The sequence below is a fragment of the Cheilinus undulatus genome, linkage group 12 (genome assembly GCF_018320785.1).
Source record: "Cheilinus undulatus linkage group 12, ASM1832078v1, whole genome shotgun sequence".
Taxonomy (NCBI): Eukaryota; Metazoa; Chordata; class Actinopteri; order Labriformes; family Labridae; genus Cheilinus; species Cheilinus undulatus.
This window is the reverse complement of record NC_054876.1, coordinates 47,594,449-47,611,813: the sequence shown is the minus strand read 5'-3', so window position 1 is coordinate 47,611,813 and position 17,365 is coordinate 47,594,449. Positions and strand designations below refer to the sequence as shown.

The window sequence follows — 17,365 nt, the reverse complement described above, 5'->3', positions numbered from 1 at the left end:
GATGTGAGGCTTGCATGCAGCTGCTCAGCCATGGAAACCCATTCCACGCAGCTCCTGCTGCACAGTTTTTGTGTTTGCATCAATGCCAGTGGAAGTCCAGAGCTCCATTTGTATTGAATCAGCAGAGAGTTGGTGACTTTAACACACCTTAGCATTCATTTAACTCACTTTGTGGTTTTACATGGTCCTCAGATTCATTGCTGTTGTTCCTAAATGCTTCCACTTACAGTTGACTGTAGGACAGTATGAATCAACCATGCTCAACCAAAGAGCCCAAATGTTGAAAAATACTTTTGCAAGAGCCACAATCTAAGTGGTGAAAAATGGCAAAAATGGGTGATATGGGGCAAAAATGGCAAAAATTTGACAAAAATGGGGAGAAAAAGTGAAAAATGGCAAAAGGCAGCCTCAATGGGCAAAAAGTGGATGATATGGCCAAAAAGGGGCAAAAGAATGCAAATAACAACAACGGGATAAAAGTGGCAAAAATGGGCTGAAAGCAGAAAAAAAATTATTAGAAGTGGAAAATGTTGGGGCAAAAATACAAATAAGGGCAATGAAAATATACAGACTAAGAATGAAGATTGTCAATTAAGTTTCACAAAGCTTACTATATAAGTTTTGGAAACAAACTGATTAAACTTAACTTTTCAAAGCAGATGGATTCGCCCGTTCTCTTGTTTCTCACTGGCGAATCCATCTTGCAAAACTCCCGTCTGAACAGTTTGGGCCCGGTTAGAAAGTAACAGGACCAATCAGCAGCAAGGAGCAGTACTTTCAGGAGCAGCAGAGTCATGGTGTAAGCAAACAGCAACAAGAGGCCGCTGTCGTTATGGCAGAAGACATTATGCTGCTAAAGCGCCAGTTTTATCAGAACTTGACAACATTTCTTTGTTAAAAGAAGAACAAAGAACAAAGATCAGCAGTGAGTTGTTTTCTTTTCAAAAACCACAAAAGTCGTGTACTGGCATGTCTACAGTCACCATGGTTTGCTTTATTCCTTGGTAGCTGTGCACGCGCACCTCGGTCACGTCTACATCACGTGTTTCGTTGCTCTGATTGGCTCGTAAAGATGTGACAGACAGAACGTTCATCCAATCACACTCAGAGTTTTCTTCAAATCCTCTGCCCTTTCCCAAACGCTCAGTATTGAAGGTTTTCCAGATGGATGTGAGAAACAAATCCATCTGGCGTGTCATTTTAGATTAAAGTGACTTGCAATGGATAATTTCTGAGGTCAAAGTTTCCCTTTTTAAGGTTTTCTGGGATAATAGTAATTTAAATTAAGACATAAAAGAGCCACAAATCTTCACAAAAGAGCCACGCGCTGTGAATCACTGCTGTAGGATATCCTGCAGGGATGAAAAACTTCACAATCCATTTTGTTGTAAAGGTGCCATCCATCACAGAACCACGCTTGAAGTCACTGAGCTCTTAAGAATGACCCATTTAGTATCACAAATTGTTTTTTAAAAGGAGACAGCATGGCTAGGTGTTTGATTTTACACACCTGTGGCAACGAGTCTGATAGAAACACCTGAGTTCAATCATTAACAGGTGTGGCCAAATACTTCTGTCCATGCATGTACAGACAACCTGAAAACATGCTGCCCCCAGCCTTAGCTATCATCTTCATGAATAATTGTACCTGCAGAGCTGTGATGTAACGTCTTTGAAAACCCGTGTATGAAGTGGGTTGTTACACGAGACAAACGTCCGTGCTTCCAATCATGAGAAGTGTCACCAGGTGGGAGTGAAAGATGCGGTAGGTGTGTCATTCCTCGGTTAGCTCTGACTTTAATTTCCTCCCTTTCAGACTCACCCACCATTTTTCAAATGTGTTTTCTTATTCCATAATCTGCAGGCACTCACATTAAAAACATTACAACACTTCTGCCGCTGCGCTCTGTCGGAACATCACGGCTCAGCATCTGAGAAACTGCTCCCTGATTTATGTAGATCTCATATTAAAGCCCCGCTGAGAAGCAGACCTCATGCATTATTCACAGCAATGGCCATGTGTGTGTGTTTGTATGCATGCTGGATGTAAATGTGTGTTTCATACTGTTGCATCTGTATCTGAGTCATTACAGGCACAGTGGATTACTAAGCAGAAAGGCGGGGTGAAGCACACAGACCGACAGCAGTGAGGGATTGAAAGTAGAAATTAGGCAGGCAGTAAAGAGGAGAAGATCCAGCATTTCTCTGGGCTGTAGACGCTCATATTTTAACTTCATAATCTATGCCACTTTTAAGGAAGTAAATGTCTATTTTTACTCTTTCATTGCTCATTTCCCACTCATAAAACTGACTATGCACCTTTAAATAAAAGCTTCACGTGGATGCATAAAAAATATATATATTACGGAAAATGCTGCAAGGCATAATGTAATAGTTTAGAAATAGTGTGATGAGAATACCATCACAATGCTGCAGAAAAAGCCAGTAAATTTCAGATCAGTTAAATATTTCCTTTCTACACATCTTTATACAAGCTTCTGCAACTTTGCAATTATTTTTGATACAGTTTCTCAAAGTCAACATTTTTCTCGTCATGCTTTTATAGTTAAATTTTAAATTGTATCAATAGACTGTGACTGCTGTTCATTCTAAGAACTTCAGTCCTTCTAAAGTTGGATTTCTACAGAGCAGCTCGTTAAGGTGGAGCAGACTCATCAGCCACAAAGGGAACAAAAATGTCCTGTTGGGTGTCATCAACAGGAACCAATCTGCTCTTGTGTCCAGAGAAAAAGACTCACATGGACAATCATGAGCTGAGAGTTTGAATGACTCCATCACTGATTAGAACATCTTTAAATAGTCGATGGGACTCATCAGTTAAATCCTAGCTCGTGTTAGCTAGATGGAAACCTGACAGCCAGCCTTAAAGCTACTGCTCACTCAAACTCACATTTTAAAGTGTGAAGACTGTTAAGAAGATTTTCATCATGCTAAATGCTCAGTGTATTTTCTGGCAGATCCATTTCCTGGTTGAAACCAGACTCAAAAAATGGGAGAAACTCTCGGTATTCTGTTTTTCATTTTTGACCAAAAATGGAAAAAACTGAAAAACAAGCCATTTTTCCATTTCCATTTTTTTTTCCTTTTTTGGTCAAAAGCGAAAAAAACAGAATAACTAGAGCCATTTTTTGAGTCTGGTTTCAACCAGGAAATGGATCTGCCAGAGAATACACTGACCATTTACATTACATATACAGTGCTTTACAAATGTATTAGACCACCTGTCATATTTGTCTCAGAGACCATCCAGCATCATGAAGTGCTTTAATGCCGACTCTTTCATTTTCGCTGAGCTCTCCACGTTTTACCATTTTGAACAGGAATGAGGAATTTCAAACTGAATCCACCCAAATTTGAGCCGGCTCACTGAGCTTCTCTGAGAAGTCAGAAATTAATCAAGCATAACATTCAACCACTAAATCTCATTTTTCTGTTCAGGAATGCAAGTAAATAACTATAATTTGACAAATCAATTAAGAAATAATAATGTGCTTTACTATTTATTTTCTTTTTTTAGTTTTTTTGTAAATCAGTAAATTTGAAAATTCATGGAGAACAATAACAATGATATTTTAGCATTGAAAATATCATTTGGGTTAAAAAGCTTCTTCATATTGGTGTATTAACCATTGCAGAAACATATAAAAAATGATTTTGTAATTACCAATGCTGTTAATTTAGGGCAGCTGTGGCATGAACCTTACTTTGGTTAGGGTGGTCTAATAAATTTGTTAAGCACTGTATATATATATATATATATATATATGTGCGTATATATGCGTGTTTGTAGTAGGTTAATTCAACCAAGAGTGTTCCAATAAACCACATATCCTCATTGCATGAATGAAGCTCAGTAATAGTTTATGCACATGCATGGTAGTCATACGCCCAACCTTGATCAGATGACGGCCAGTTGATTCCAGTTATCGCCTCCCAGATCCTACAGCCTATCACAACTCTTTCTCTTAACACAGTTGAATATGACGTACTTCTCACTGATCCCTGCATGCATCAATGCTGGGGCACCACACTTCTGCTGTTGCTGGCAAAGTTTAACCTCCTCCAACCCAGCCTCCTCCTTTATAGCATACAGCTTGTTGCACCCTCATATTGAGATTCATGCAAGTTTTGGAAACCTCTGAGACCAATATAAACTTGTCTTAAAGAGGTAAAATATGTGACCTTTAAAGTTCCCACGCCCCTGGTTGATGTGGAAACACATGTTGCTGGATGAAATGTTAGTTTATCCTTACACATGCAACTGCAACTCATCACTTTCTGGATCAAATCACTGCCAGACTGGGCTGTTTTTAGGAGGTACTAGTTATCCACCAGGTCTAAAATAAGTCGACGGCTACAGCGCTAGCTTTTGGTGGATGTCTGCTAACTGTTTAAGCACAACATTTGACCTGTGTTGGGGTTAAGAGTGACCATGTTCACTGGGACTTTCAGCTGAATGCCTCTGTGGAGATCAGAACGTGTCCCACTGAACTGTAAAGCTCAACCCTCTTGTCATAAATGGGTCATGAAGAAGAACACGGCACCAGTGAGAAGCAGATGTAATTCAGTGTGAGGTGTAAATGTAATCTGGTGGTGGGAGCATTAAAGATAAAGATGAGACCTTGTCCTCCAAGGATCTCTGATTAACTTTTCAGAAATCATCAAACATTCATGCTGCAGGGGAATGCTCAGTGTCCCTGCTCTTCATGCTGGATGAACTCATCCCTCTCTGTTCCCTTCAACAGTGACAACAGAACATGATGAAGCGGAAATCTTCTGTCTATGAGCCTGTGAAGTGCTAGTCGTTTGTCTTTCTTTCAACGGCAGCTCCAAGTGCTCTGCACAAACACGTCAAGTTAAAAAGCAGACTTACTATGGTGAAGTTCATGACTTTAAGGATCCAGATAGTTAGTGCCAAGTTGATCAGGATCAGGATCATCAGCAGCAGGACGAAGAAGTAAAGGCAGCGTTTCCTCCAGCCGTATATTCCCACTTTGTACACTTGGGGTTTCTCTGAACTCTGGACATTGTTCCTATGAGTGCACTGTTCCTGGGTCATCTGAGAAGAGACAGAAAGAGAAACAGGATGTGATAATGGCCCAGGGCAATGTCCTGACCTCTGTCTTCTTTAGTGAACAAAAACACAGTGAGAATGTCGCCTTTCTGCATCTTTTGACACATTTGCTCAGAAGGATACAACACATTTAGTCCATCAGAAGAAGCTGCAGGACATTTGTATAGTTATAGCTGCATTTCTTTGACATTTCTGTTGATACTTATTGGCAGCAGAACAAGCTGTAAACACAAAAAAGATGACAAATTGCCAGATCCACACAGCTGAAAACTGGGCTGAAAGCTCCTTGTTAGAGACTGGACACGGCTCTCCCTCTGCACCACACATACTATAGTAGCAGCCTAAGAAGAGTCAGCGTACAGGATGGTTTTGGACTGTGAAAAGAAGCTGGAGAGAAGCCATGCATGCATGGGGAGAACATGCAAACTCTGCACAGAAAAGCCCTGAACCAGTAACCTTCTTGCCGTGCTAACCTCTGCATCACCGTGCAGCCTGTCTAACACAGCATGTAGGATTTAAGATTGCATTCAAATGTCCACCTTTTGGCATTCAAATTGTATTTGCTGTGCAACAGTGTTCCCATGCAGTTACCACTTGAGCACCAAACCTTTCCTGCATGACTTCCTCTTAAATTGGATGACTATTTCCTCAAACCTAGGGGTGCCAAACTCAAGGCCCGGGGGCCAAATCCAGCCTGTGCTACGGTTATACTTGGCCTGCAAGATTATATCATTTTTTTTTTTTATAACTGGCTCACGGGTGTTCAGATTTCCTCCCATAAAAAAATATAAAGTTAACTTTGATGATGTAAAATATCTTTAGTGAACAAGTAGAGCTAAAATAATAAGATTTAAAAAGTCAGGGATATGAAAGGGGAAATTCATTTATGTTTTCATTTCAGTTTTTACGTCTCAAAATAATGACTGAAACTTATGATTATGACTTATCTCATATTTTGACCTTTAAGATTCCCAATTTCAATTTACAAGCCTTATTTTGACATTTTAAATTCATGATTTTGATTTTTTTTCTCATATTCTGACCTTTACAACTCCTATCTTTGACTTTTAATCTCTCTGAACGATTTTGAAAATAATCTAATTATTGCAATTTTTTTCCCCAATATTGCAATTCTGATTTGATATGTGATTAATCCCTAACTTTCTTTATTCCTAAACAAGGGCTGAACAATTCTTTACTAGCATCTAATTCTGATAATTTTGACTCGTATTGCAAATTGGATATGAATTGTTGCATTAAAGGGTTTTTGTCATTCTTTTATTTAATAAGAAAAAAAAACAGAAAAATTAAGAAGGTAGATTTTTTGTAGACTATTTAAAAAAAAATTGCACCTGAATGATTGCATGTCATGCATAACATCTGCTACTGCAATACCAAAACTGGAATTTTGACACAAATTTCAGGTCCAAGAAATATTGCACCTTTTGCAATTTGAATATTGCAGCAGGCCATATTGCGGTTTAATGTAATTTTTGATCAATTGCCCTACCTTATCAGGTAGCTCTGCTTGTTGGAGGGATTGCGGGGAATCATTTACATATTTTTTATTCATGTCCTATAATAAAAAGGTTTGGAGGTAAATTCAGGGAAAAAACTTAAAGCAGATCACAAGGCTTTGGATGGATGTAAATCATCATCAGTTAATGTTTGGAAACTAACAATGGAGGGCATAAAAAAATGGAAGAAATCACCTTTAGGCTGAGAAACAGAGAAGAGGAATTCATAAGGAGCTGAAGTAAATGGGTCAATGAAATAAATGGAATTGAGAAATCGAATGAGAAAAAATGTAATTAAATGAATTAAAATTTAGAGAGGGTTTTTTTTGGTCTGTTTTTTTTTTTTTTTTTTGTATGTCCTCTATTGACTTCTGATTTTCCCCTGCTTTGTCTTTAATATGTCAAAATTTGTATAAATATGAAAGAAATCACTGGTGAATCTTAATAACATGTTCTAGTGTGTAAAAGTCTGCAATAAAGTGTAAAAAAAAATGCCCAGTCCTATTTGACCATTAATTTTTTTGTAATCATGACTCTGCCTTTAAGATCCTGTGTTCTGTACCACAAATAAAACAGCTGCTTTGTTTTCAAATCCCTTCACCAAACTGTTACAGAGTCATGGTTCAACATTCATCACTTTATTATCTTCTGTTTGGCCCCGAGAAAACTATCTGGCTCTGAAGATGCTAAGTGTTCCACTTCATTCCCCCTCTTATGTCTAACTTTGTTTATGTGCTGTTTGTTTTTAGACTCTTCTCATGAGCAGAAACAATTTACACTCTCTCTTTCTGTGCCGTTATGTATTCAGTCCTCACTGAAACCCATTGGGCCTCCATGTTGGAGCCTCCTGTGATTGCAGGGAGATTTGTGATGCAGCTGCACCACTGTGTAGACAATGACCTGAAAATAACAGATGGCGCTCTACTGAACATTAGTACAAATAACATGCCATAAACATTCCTCTCATGCACTCCACTTCAGCACTGACCATGCTCTCAGTTTGGGCGCTGTGAAAGACAGTGTAGTTAGCAATTGCATTGATTGATTGTCCCATAAGTGGTCTATAACTCCATTATGCCCCCTCTGCCCCATTGATGTGCTGATAGTGCCGATTAATGATGATTCTAATTGTCCGCCTGTGAAGAAGAGGAGGCATTGTTCACTTCAAGCGCCATAATAATGGCCTAATAACTCTACGGAAAAATACAATTTACTGTCGGCCGTGCTCCGGAGTGCATGCCTCAGACCACCAAAGCCAATCGTTTTTGACAACCACACACATTTCCCACTAACTGAAACAAATGGCACAAGACAAGGCCCCGGTGAGATATTGCTGAAAGCTACAGACGAGGCTGCAAAGCACCAGTCAGCAAAAAAAACCCACCAGAATCTCATTGTGTATGCTCGGATTTTCATTTTGGTTTTGATGCAGAGCCATGTCTTTGTGATGTCGATGTTGATAGAAAAAGAAGGAAATCAGAGCTGTGAGGGTGCACAGAGCTAAAAAAAGGAACAAAACTGTCATCCAAATTAAAGAGAATGTCAACAACCTCATTCTTGGTAGCGTGCTTTCCCAGAATAACATCAAACCAGACAAAGAAACACCTAGTTAGGATCCCCTGGAGACTGCTATGTTCATAACAACATGAAACGAGACAGCCGCAATATTTCCTTCCCAATTTGTTTTGTTTTCAGGGTATGAGGAGGCCATCTTTGATTCTTCCCTCTTGGTTCTAATTGGCTCAGCTGTTTGTCCAAACTGGGTACGAGCATCATGATTAGCAACCATTCCCATCATGCTAATACACGCTAGCTCAGGCTATTGAATAATGACAAACTAGCTGTAACCTGATAATAAAAGAGAGAGACAGTGGAAAGGGCGGACTGAGGCGTGTCGTCAAGTCCTCCTCGCATCACATGTACTTTAGAAGCGATGCAAACAGCTACTTTGCCATCTTGTTCCTCAAACTTCTCCCACACAGCTGACATGTTGGGTTTGTTGTTGGCGCATGCCCACTGTCATCACGTGTGCTTAATTATGACGTGACATTATTGGCCATAAATGGCGTAAATTTTGATATGGGCCGACACCGATATACTGCCGATAATATCATGCATCCCTATGGCAGGAGACTCGAGCTGGCTAAGCTTACCTGCACACCAGTCAGCTGTGATTCTGGCCTTGCTCACTCTGAATTCAACCAAGCTTAGAGATCTTTAACATCTCCACACAAAGTTAAATATATGGTTTTATAATCACCTGTCCTGAAGAAGAATGTCTAATTGATGTTGTAATTTAGCAGCATAATCTGATCACTCCAGCTGTGTATGTGTGTGGGGGTGTGTGTGTGTGTGTGCTACATTCAAATACTAACACCAACACGAGACATGCAGCTGTACAAGCCAAGAGTAACCCAGTCTGTTTGATCAGCTCTCTGGCAAATCCTCATAGAGAGCTGCAGACACTGAATGGGGGATTAATAACGTGGCTGATCCTGCAGCGCTCTCTCTTTTCTCTTTCCATGTGCAGACACCTGCCTCGGCACAGACCATCCATATATGGCGAGAAACACCAGCATTCGCCCTGGAAACCAGCCACTGCCCAATCAGCTGGTTAAAGAGGACACAGTCCGGCTGCCAGAGCTACTCTGACACTTGTTTACACCACGTATGGATTATGAGAAACCAAACATGCGTTTCAAACACTGACGGACAGGTTTTCCATTTCCTCCTTCTAGATTTGGTTTTTGATTTTTTTTCCCTCCCTGCTGTGACAAGCTCAGATAACTGACCCTGAAACTGATATGAAAGTGAAACTCTGAAATGAAACTGATTCTGTCAGGAAAATTTGCTAGGCTAGAGGCAGTGAGGAAAAAAATGAAGATTTGTAATGGGGTTTTGAAGAAAGCAATAAATAAATCCCTGATCAGTAAAAATAAAAGGAAGCTCATACACTCAACCATATCCTTAACAATCTGCAATAGATCTGCAATTTTATTGATGCTTTCCACAAAGCCAGGCACCCACACAGCTTGCTAAATCATTAGGAGAGTAATGTCAGACTATGGGTTAAAAGTAGCGCAAAAAGTTGCAAAAAGTTGCAAAAACTTCTATGGTATAAAAGAAAAAAATGGTGAAAATCAGTTAAAAAGTGATGAAAAACTTTGTTCAGTCGTGGGTAAAAATGGGTGAAAAGTTGCAAAAACTGTCAGGTATGGGAGCATATGCCAGGTTGGCATAAACCTTGGTCTTTCCTCCTGATAGCCTCTGGTAGGCCCTTCCTCCATCTCTCCAGGTTTTCTCCCAGTTGCGCCCTCTTCAATGCACGTAGTCCCCGCTGTCATCCTGACCAGCCCACAGGGTATTGGACACCCAGGATGCAGTGAGCTGGATCAGGCCACGAAAAATTGTGGCAGGTGCCCTTAAAGCAAAGCAGTCATCCTTGTATCAACGAACTGACCCCTCCTCTCCCCGCTCTCCTGAGTACATCAGCATTTGACACTTGGTCTTGCCAACGAAACCCAAAGATGCATTGAACAGATTTTGTCACAAAGGAGTCCAGCCAGCGCCTTTGGCCACCAGTATACATCCAGGCCTCACAAGAGTATAGTAAGACTGGAAGGACTGAAAGACCTCAACTTTTATCCACATGCTCTGATACCAGGAATGCCACACTGTCTTGCTCAGCGAACCCATCACTGCATGTGCAGTCCAAGTCTGCTGTTGATCTCAGCCTTGGAGTCAGCAGATCGATGGATTACGCTGCCAAGGTAGGTGAACTACCCTAAAACTCCCACGCTCTAACCATTCCCACACATTCAGTGGCAGCATCCAAGGCATACCCAAGGCATTTCCGCCTCACTCAGCAAGTTAAAAGCCCCCACAAGGACATCTGCAGTCTCTGCAAGGATCACAGCATCATCAGCAAAGTCCAGATCAACGATCTGGACATCGCCAAATGACACGCTACCTGCTACATTATCCAGTCCATACAGGGGCTGAAGACCGTACGGGCTGAGACCCACCCCTCCCTCACCCCAGAATCAACTAGGACAAGTCAGAGGTGGAGCCACCACAGTCACAGCATGTTTTGTACCAGAATATAGGACAGACACCAGCTGGATGAGCCAGCGATCCACGGAGCTCCAGGATCCTCCAGAGGGCATCTCTACTTACCGAATCACACATACTCCAGAAACCAACAAAGGCTGCAAGCAACCGTTTATTCACTTTCTGAAAGAGCTCAGTGAGGGCCCGAATTGCCAGGATGCGATCTACTGTAGACCTCTGAGGGGTAAGACTGCAATTAGCATGGTCGTCTTCCAACATGCAGCTACTACTTATATATATATATATATATATATATATATACATATATATATATATATATATATATATACACACACACTATATTACTCTATATTGCCAAAACTATTCACTCACCTGCCTTTACTCACATATGAACTTAAGTGACATCCCATTCTTAATCCATAGGTTTAATATGACGTCAGTCCACCCTTTGCAGCTATAACAGCTCGACTCTTCTGGGAAGGCTTTCCAAAAGGTTTAGGAGTGTGTTTATGGGAATTTTTGACCATTCTTCCAGAAGCACATTTTTGAGGTCACACACTGATGTTGGACGAGAAGGCCTGGCTCTCAGTCTCCACTCTCATCCCAAAGATGTTCTATCAGGTTGAGGTCAGGACTCTGTGCAGGCCAGTCAAGTTCATCAACACCTGATCTCAATTATTTGGATGGGTGAGTGAATACTTTTATCTGCTTGAGTGTTGGGCGAAATCCTCAAGACTTAGCCAGCTTTAGATACGCAATGCAAGTTTAACCGCAGACTGAACAACACCAAAACACCTCTCCACCTCAGGAACATGTTCAGAAGTGCAATAAGAACCACTATTTAGTTCAAGAAAGGTTAATCCATTCAATCTTTGATGAAGCTCACTATGTCAACTAAAATAAACCATGCTGATATCTTTGTAGGGTCCAAAGCCATGTACAATTGAGTGTCATCTGCATAACAATGAAAATACACATCTTTTAAGTTCTAATAAGACTGCCTAGGGGTAGCAGATTCAAAGCAAACCTATCAGGAACCCTAATATAATTCATGAGTGGTTGACCTGTCTTTAAAAACTACAGTTATGACAAGTACTGTTTAAATTTTTTTGCCAAACAGATAAAAAGCAGAGATGCACACAGATTTTTTTATGCTAATGACCTGTTAGCCTTAGAGTCTTGTACGCTTCAATAAACCCTGTAGCAGCGTAATGGAAACTGTATTTGCAGTTTACAGTACTAGTGCATAATGTTCCGCATCTTTCCATGAAGTTTTTATGGGCAGTAAAACTTATATTTCATTTAAATCACATGAGACAGTTTCTTCTACAGCGGCTTGAGAAATAGTCAGGGAGTTCTAATCAAAAATCCAAACACTAAAACAAATCGATAATAGTTTTCCAAGGATTATGGATGTCCTCATTGCATCACTGGCTCATTTCCACAGATCTCTGCTATGTTGTGGATCTACTCATAAATAACTTAAATGCACAGCGGTAATGAAATAATGTAACTCCTCTCCCCTCTACGCTTACCCTCTCTGTCTATGCTAAGAAAGTCCTGATAGCTTTCCAATAAGCTCTTGGGCTGCAGGCTGACACACGGAGAAAATGGTGCTTGGTTACAAGCTAAATAATGGCCACTCTTTTAAAAGAGTGGAGGTGTGTGCGGTGTGTGTGTTTGCTAAGAAAGCAGAGTTGAAGAGCCGAAGAGGAAGAAAATAAGTGGCAAATTGGAGGCAAATCAAATCATTGGCCTTTGAGTCGTTTTCCCTCCACTGCAGCGCTCCAAGCATGCCTCTCATTCAGCCAACTATTCATTCAGAGAGCCGAAGAAAACCCAACAGCCCACAAACAAAGTCTGTCTCTGATTAGAGAGAGAAATGAGCTTTTACAAAATGTTATTGGTTATTCCTGCTGCCAAATAGCCAGGCAGCTCCCCATTAGGACTTTTATAGACAACATGTGGATTGGTACCAGGGCCCGAGGGCTGCTGCCAATGGACAGGCCATTACCGGGCCTCAAACACCTCCAAATGTATGAATTTACAAAATGGCCGCCCGCCAGTGGAAGTTTATTGGCCGTAGAAATGTGCCGTAGTGGAGAAATGTTACGGGCTGATGGAAAAGTTTCTTAACATTTTACTGACTCTTGGTCCAGTGTGCTTAAAATCTCCAGGGACTGAAAACAGAAGCAGAGGCTCAGAAGACAACCGCTGACAGCTTTAAGCTCCAAAATGCATGGAAATCTTAGGACAATGGGCTCTCTTTTTACCCACTCAAAACAGCGTACTTATTCTGTTTGATTGTTTTAGGCACATTAAGCTGTATGGGTTCAAGGCCCTGGGGGTTCAAGACTAAATAACGTTTGGGTTCATGGGCACAGGGCTTCAAGATCCAATTAAATGAAAGTGTTGAAGGCCTGGGGGTACAGGACCCCTTAAAATATAAAATCCCAAGGCCCTGGGCTTTATGGCCTGATAAAGAATACAAGCTAAAGGCCTTTGAATTTCAATTCCCATGAAATGTAAGTTTTCAAAGGTCATATGGGTTCACAGCTCAATAAAATGTTGGGGCTCAAGGAAATTGGAGCTGAAGACAAAATATAAGGGTCCAAGGTCCTGGGAGTTAAAAGCCTATAAAGTACAAAGGTCCATGGGCCCTAGGGTTTCAAGGCCCAATGAAATAAAAGTGTTGAAGGCCCTGAGGGTTCAGGACCTCATCAATAAAAGGGTCCCAGGCCCTGGGGTTTAAGGCCTGATGAAGAACAAATGGTAAAGGCTCTAGGAGTTCAATATCCCATGAAATGTATGGGTTCAGGTCCAGATAAATTATCATGGTTCAGGGGCCTTAGGGTTTAATAAATCATAAAATATGATCATTTCAAGCTAAAATATTATGGGGTCAAGGGCCTGGAGGTTCAAAGCCCTATAATCAGATCCCGATGCGATTAAAGTATTGATAGACTGGGAGATTCATGTAAATGTAACAGAACAAGTGCAACTGGCCAAGCAAATATAAGGGTTCAAGAGCCTGGGAGTTCACTTTATTAAATTTACAAGATTCAAGGGCCTATGGAGTTTGTCACTCCATACATACAATGGATCAACACTCAAGGAAATTAAGGCCCCATGAATTATGAGGGTTCATGGGCCACGGGGGTTCAGGACTCAATGAAATACAACATTCAAGGCCCAAATATATAAGGCTCTAAAGCCCTAAGGGTTTATTTCCCCATGAGATATGAGGAATCGAGAGTCCTGTGGGTTCAAGGCTTGATAAAATGTGTAGTTCAAGGGTCATTTGGGTTCAAGGCCTGACAGAATATACAATTTTAAGTCCTGTGAGTTAAAGGCTCAGTAAAATGTAAGGGTTCAAGTCCCTAGGGGTTCAGGGGTTCATTATATATAATGTTGAAGTCTCTTATTCAATGCCCCATAAACTTTAGGTATTCAAAGGCGGTTTTCAGGGGTTCAAGGTCCAGAAAGAAACAAGGGTTTGAGGCCCTAGACATTCAAAGAAAGCTTGGGTTCAAGACTTACTAAAATATAAAGGTTTAACCTTTCTATTCATGTTAAAAGCCGTACAAAATAGATGTTTTTAAGGTCCTTGGTGTTCAAGACCCTTTAGATGTAAAGATCCAGGGCCATGGGGTTCATGACCCTATGAATTATAAGGGTTTTATGGTCCTTCAGGTTCACTACCTGATATAATATCATGGTCTCAAGGCTACATGAAGTGAGATTGTTTCTGTACCAGTATTTTGTTTACTGTTTAATGTTTAACTACATTTATGTTGTTTCTATTTGGCTACTCTTGATAAATTGAAGTTCCTAATGGATAAATACAGTTTTAAATTTGAACTTGAAGCAAAGGCTTCTGATTCAAGGTTATTTGTCATTACATGCATTTGCTGATCATTTCCATTATTTTAAAACCAATATTTGGTTTTCTTGAATGGAAATATGCCAGGACAGAAATAGGATACTCTGTGCTAACAGCTTGAAACTGTTATTTTTTTTAATGTTCAACCCTCTTTGTATTGCCTTAGCCTATTTATTTTTCCCTCATTAAACCAAGTATGTGAGGATGTTTTCGTGCTTGTTTTTTTGTTGATCTTTTTTCAACCTAGACTGAACTGGATGCTTCATCAGGCTAACTGGTAATGGCTGCTAGCTCTCTGGTTTATTTAGATGTAGCCTACTGCTCTATAATGCATGTTTTTGACTATTTTTTCTCTCTCTACCATGTATGTTTGTTTTAACAATTTGTCTGTTAGTTTTATATCTCATTTTTGGTTTTCCTCCAAATATCTTGCACCCGTTTGAGCCACTAACCAGGACTGACGAGACTCTACAGTTGCTGGCCTGAACTGCCAGTCCCTTATTGCTACTAACTGTCCTTTTCCTTGTTTTTATCTGTTTTTTTGAGGGCCCCTGGAGCAATTCTGTTTTATTGTGCATGTGTACTTTAACAAGACGCTCACTTCAACTTTATTTTTCCTTCCTTTTACAACCCTCAAATAAACAACAACAGGGAGTTAAACTGAAGCAGCAAGGCCAGTGGAGGAAAACAGCTGAAGGCGTCTGATGCAACCATGATGTAAGGAGCCGCGCCCATGATCCGACTACTCCACATTTTTGATCCAGATACAAGCCAGTTAAGAAGAAAAAACAGACAAAGATTGTCATTGCAGTGTGCATTCAATAGATATGGACATTTTTAATGATTTTAAAATGTGCAAAATATTTGTTTGAGTTTTTTTTTTTTTTTATGGATGCAAATACTACGACTATAACATATACTTCTCTCAAAGACGCAACACAAAAGCACTGATCAGAGCAGTCTTGTTTCAGGACTTGTCTTGAAAAATAATTCATGCACCCAAGGATAAGGATGATTGCTTTCATTTTATCATACTTTAAACACCAAACAGTGTTTGGTAAGGTTCAGGATTTTATTATGGGCATAAAAACTAAAGTAAGTTTGGAGCTTGCAGGGAAAGAGCCCAGGTTTGTTGAAGGGGGGAGGGCAGGGTGCTGTTTGGGCTGCGATGGCTGTCTCGGTCTCAGCCTTTGACTCGGTCTCGACCCCCAAAGGTCTTGGTCTTGTCTTGGTCTCAACGCACTCTGGTCTCGGATAGTGTGGCCTTGAGTACAACACTACTGATCACTTATCCTTTCAGTAGGGATTAAAAAAATGTGCTAAAACCTGAAATGAGGACTTGTCTGTCAGCTCAACTGGACCTGTCAGCTCTATAACTGAGCAACCAGAGCCACAATCACATTAATGTAATGACAGATGGTTTACTGCTAAAAATGTTTCATTTACTCATCCTACATTTAAAGACTTCAGGCTTCCTAAAATTAGATTTTTTATATGTGATGTGAACTCACGTTTCTCTTGAATTTATGTGAGACATCTAAGTTGCTAAATTGCCACGATAATACACACTATTTCCTGATGTTTTTCTTTGAACTATCAGTCTTCCATTAAAAGAGAAGTAGAGACTTTTATTAAGACAAACCTGGCAGGAATAAAATGTGTCTATTATTTCATACTTCACTGAACTTTTGCACCGTGATTCTAGCAGAAAGCAGGGGGTAACAGCCTCTGCTTTGAGAGAGACAAAGCCACAGCCCACTTCTTTTAAAGACAATGGAGCTGGCACATTTTCAGAGGGTAAAGATGTTTGTTCCTGCAGCAGTGGGCTCAAGTGACACTAAGACAACCTCTCCAGATAATAGCCTGAACCCGTATTTAAGTGCTGTGTTGCTTGTGCCAGTGTCAGAGCAGGAGAGGAAGAAGACTGAGATTAAATTTATGTTGTTTTCTGACAGATAGCCTGCCATGTGGCTGGTAGACTGGGCAAATTCACCTCACACTGAACAAAATCCCTGCATTTGGCTAGCTGCTAATGTCAGAGGAAGGCACACATTTTAGCAAAGGACCACATTAAGATAAAGTCAGGCTTTTCAATTTTACAGTAACTTTATTCCCACATATCTAGTGAGTTTAGAGACACCTGTTTTTTTTTTTTTTTTTGTCATGACCCTAAATGAGCTGTAACTTGTTTGGAATGGTTTCTGAGGGACTTTCAGTGGAGACCCATGAAAAAAGACTCCTATTGGGAGGTTTATTTTGAGTGGGTCAGACTGCTTAATCTGCTGAGGTAACTTGTTGTTTTGCAGACTCCTAACAAGAGACCCTTTTTGCAACATAACCCTTACAAAAAGCCCATTTCATTTACATTATACACAGAAAAAAGAGGTCAAATATTTGGTCTGCATTTGTACAATGACACACATTCACACATCAGCGGCTTCAAGCTACGCTGGAGGAAACTAGCCCAACATAAAGGAGCAATTAGTGTCCTGCTAAATGACACTTTGACACACGGACTAAAGGCTTCTAACAGCCAACGCTCTGATTAAGTGCCAACCTGCTGTACCTGCTGACCCACTGCATTTGAGTCCAATTATATGCAGAGATTTTAGGCTATTTTTAAAGCTCTTGAGAGCCGATGCAGGCCTGTTTGATCCTTGACAATATAATGTTGCTTCATTACATAATCAACCTTCACTTTGCAAATGCACAGTGCTAAAAAGAGTCAAGTGATTCATCTAGCATTAGCATGTGCAGGCTCTGACAGTACTGTACCCTGAAAGTACTATTATTGTCTGT

The 17,365-nt window shown here is 40.4% G+C and overlaps 1 protein-coding gene across 1 annotated transcript in view; it reads right to left on the bottom strand.

Annotated features, from left to right (window-relative positions):
- The window catches only part of sgcd (sarcoglycan, delta (dystrophin-associated glycoprotein)), a 259,177-nt gene that overhangs the window by 200,829 nt on the left and 40,983 nt on the right, over positions 1-17,365 (bottom strand). The window contains exon 2 of the mRNA XM_041801184.1: positions 4,895-5,080. Coding sequence (XP_041657118.1) covers positions 4,895-5,080 — 186 coding nt within the window. The remainder of the gene's footprint in view (positions 1-4,894; positions 5,081-17,365) is intronic.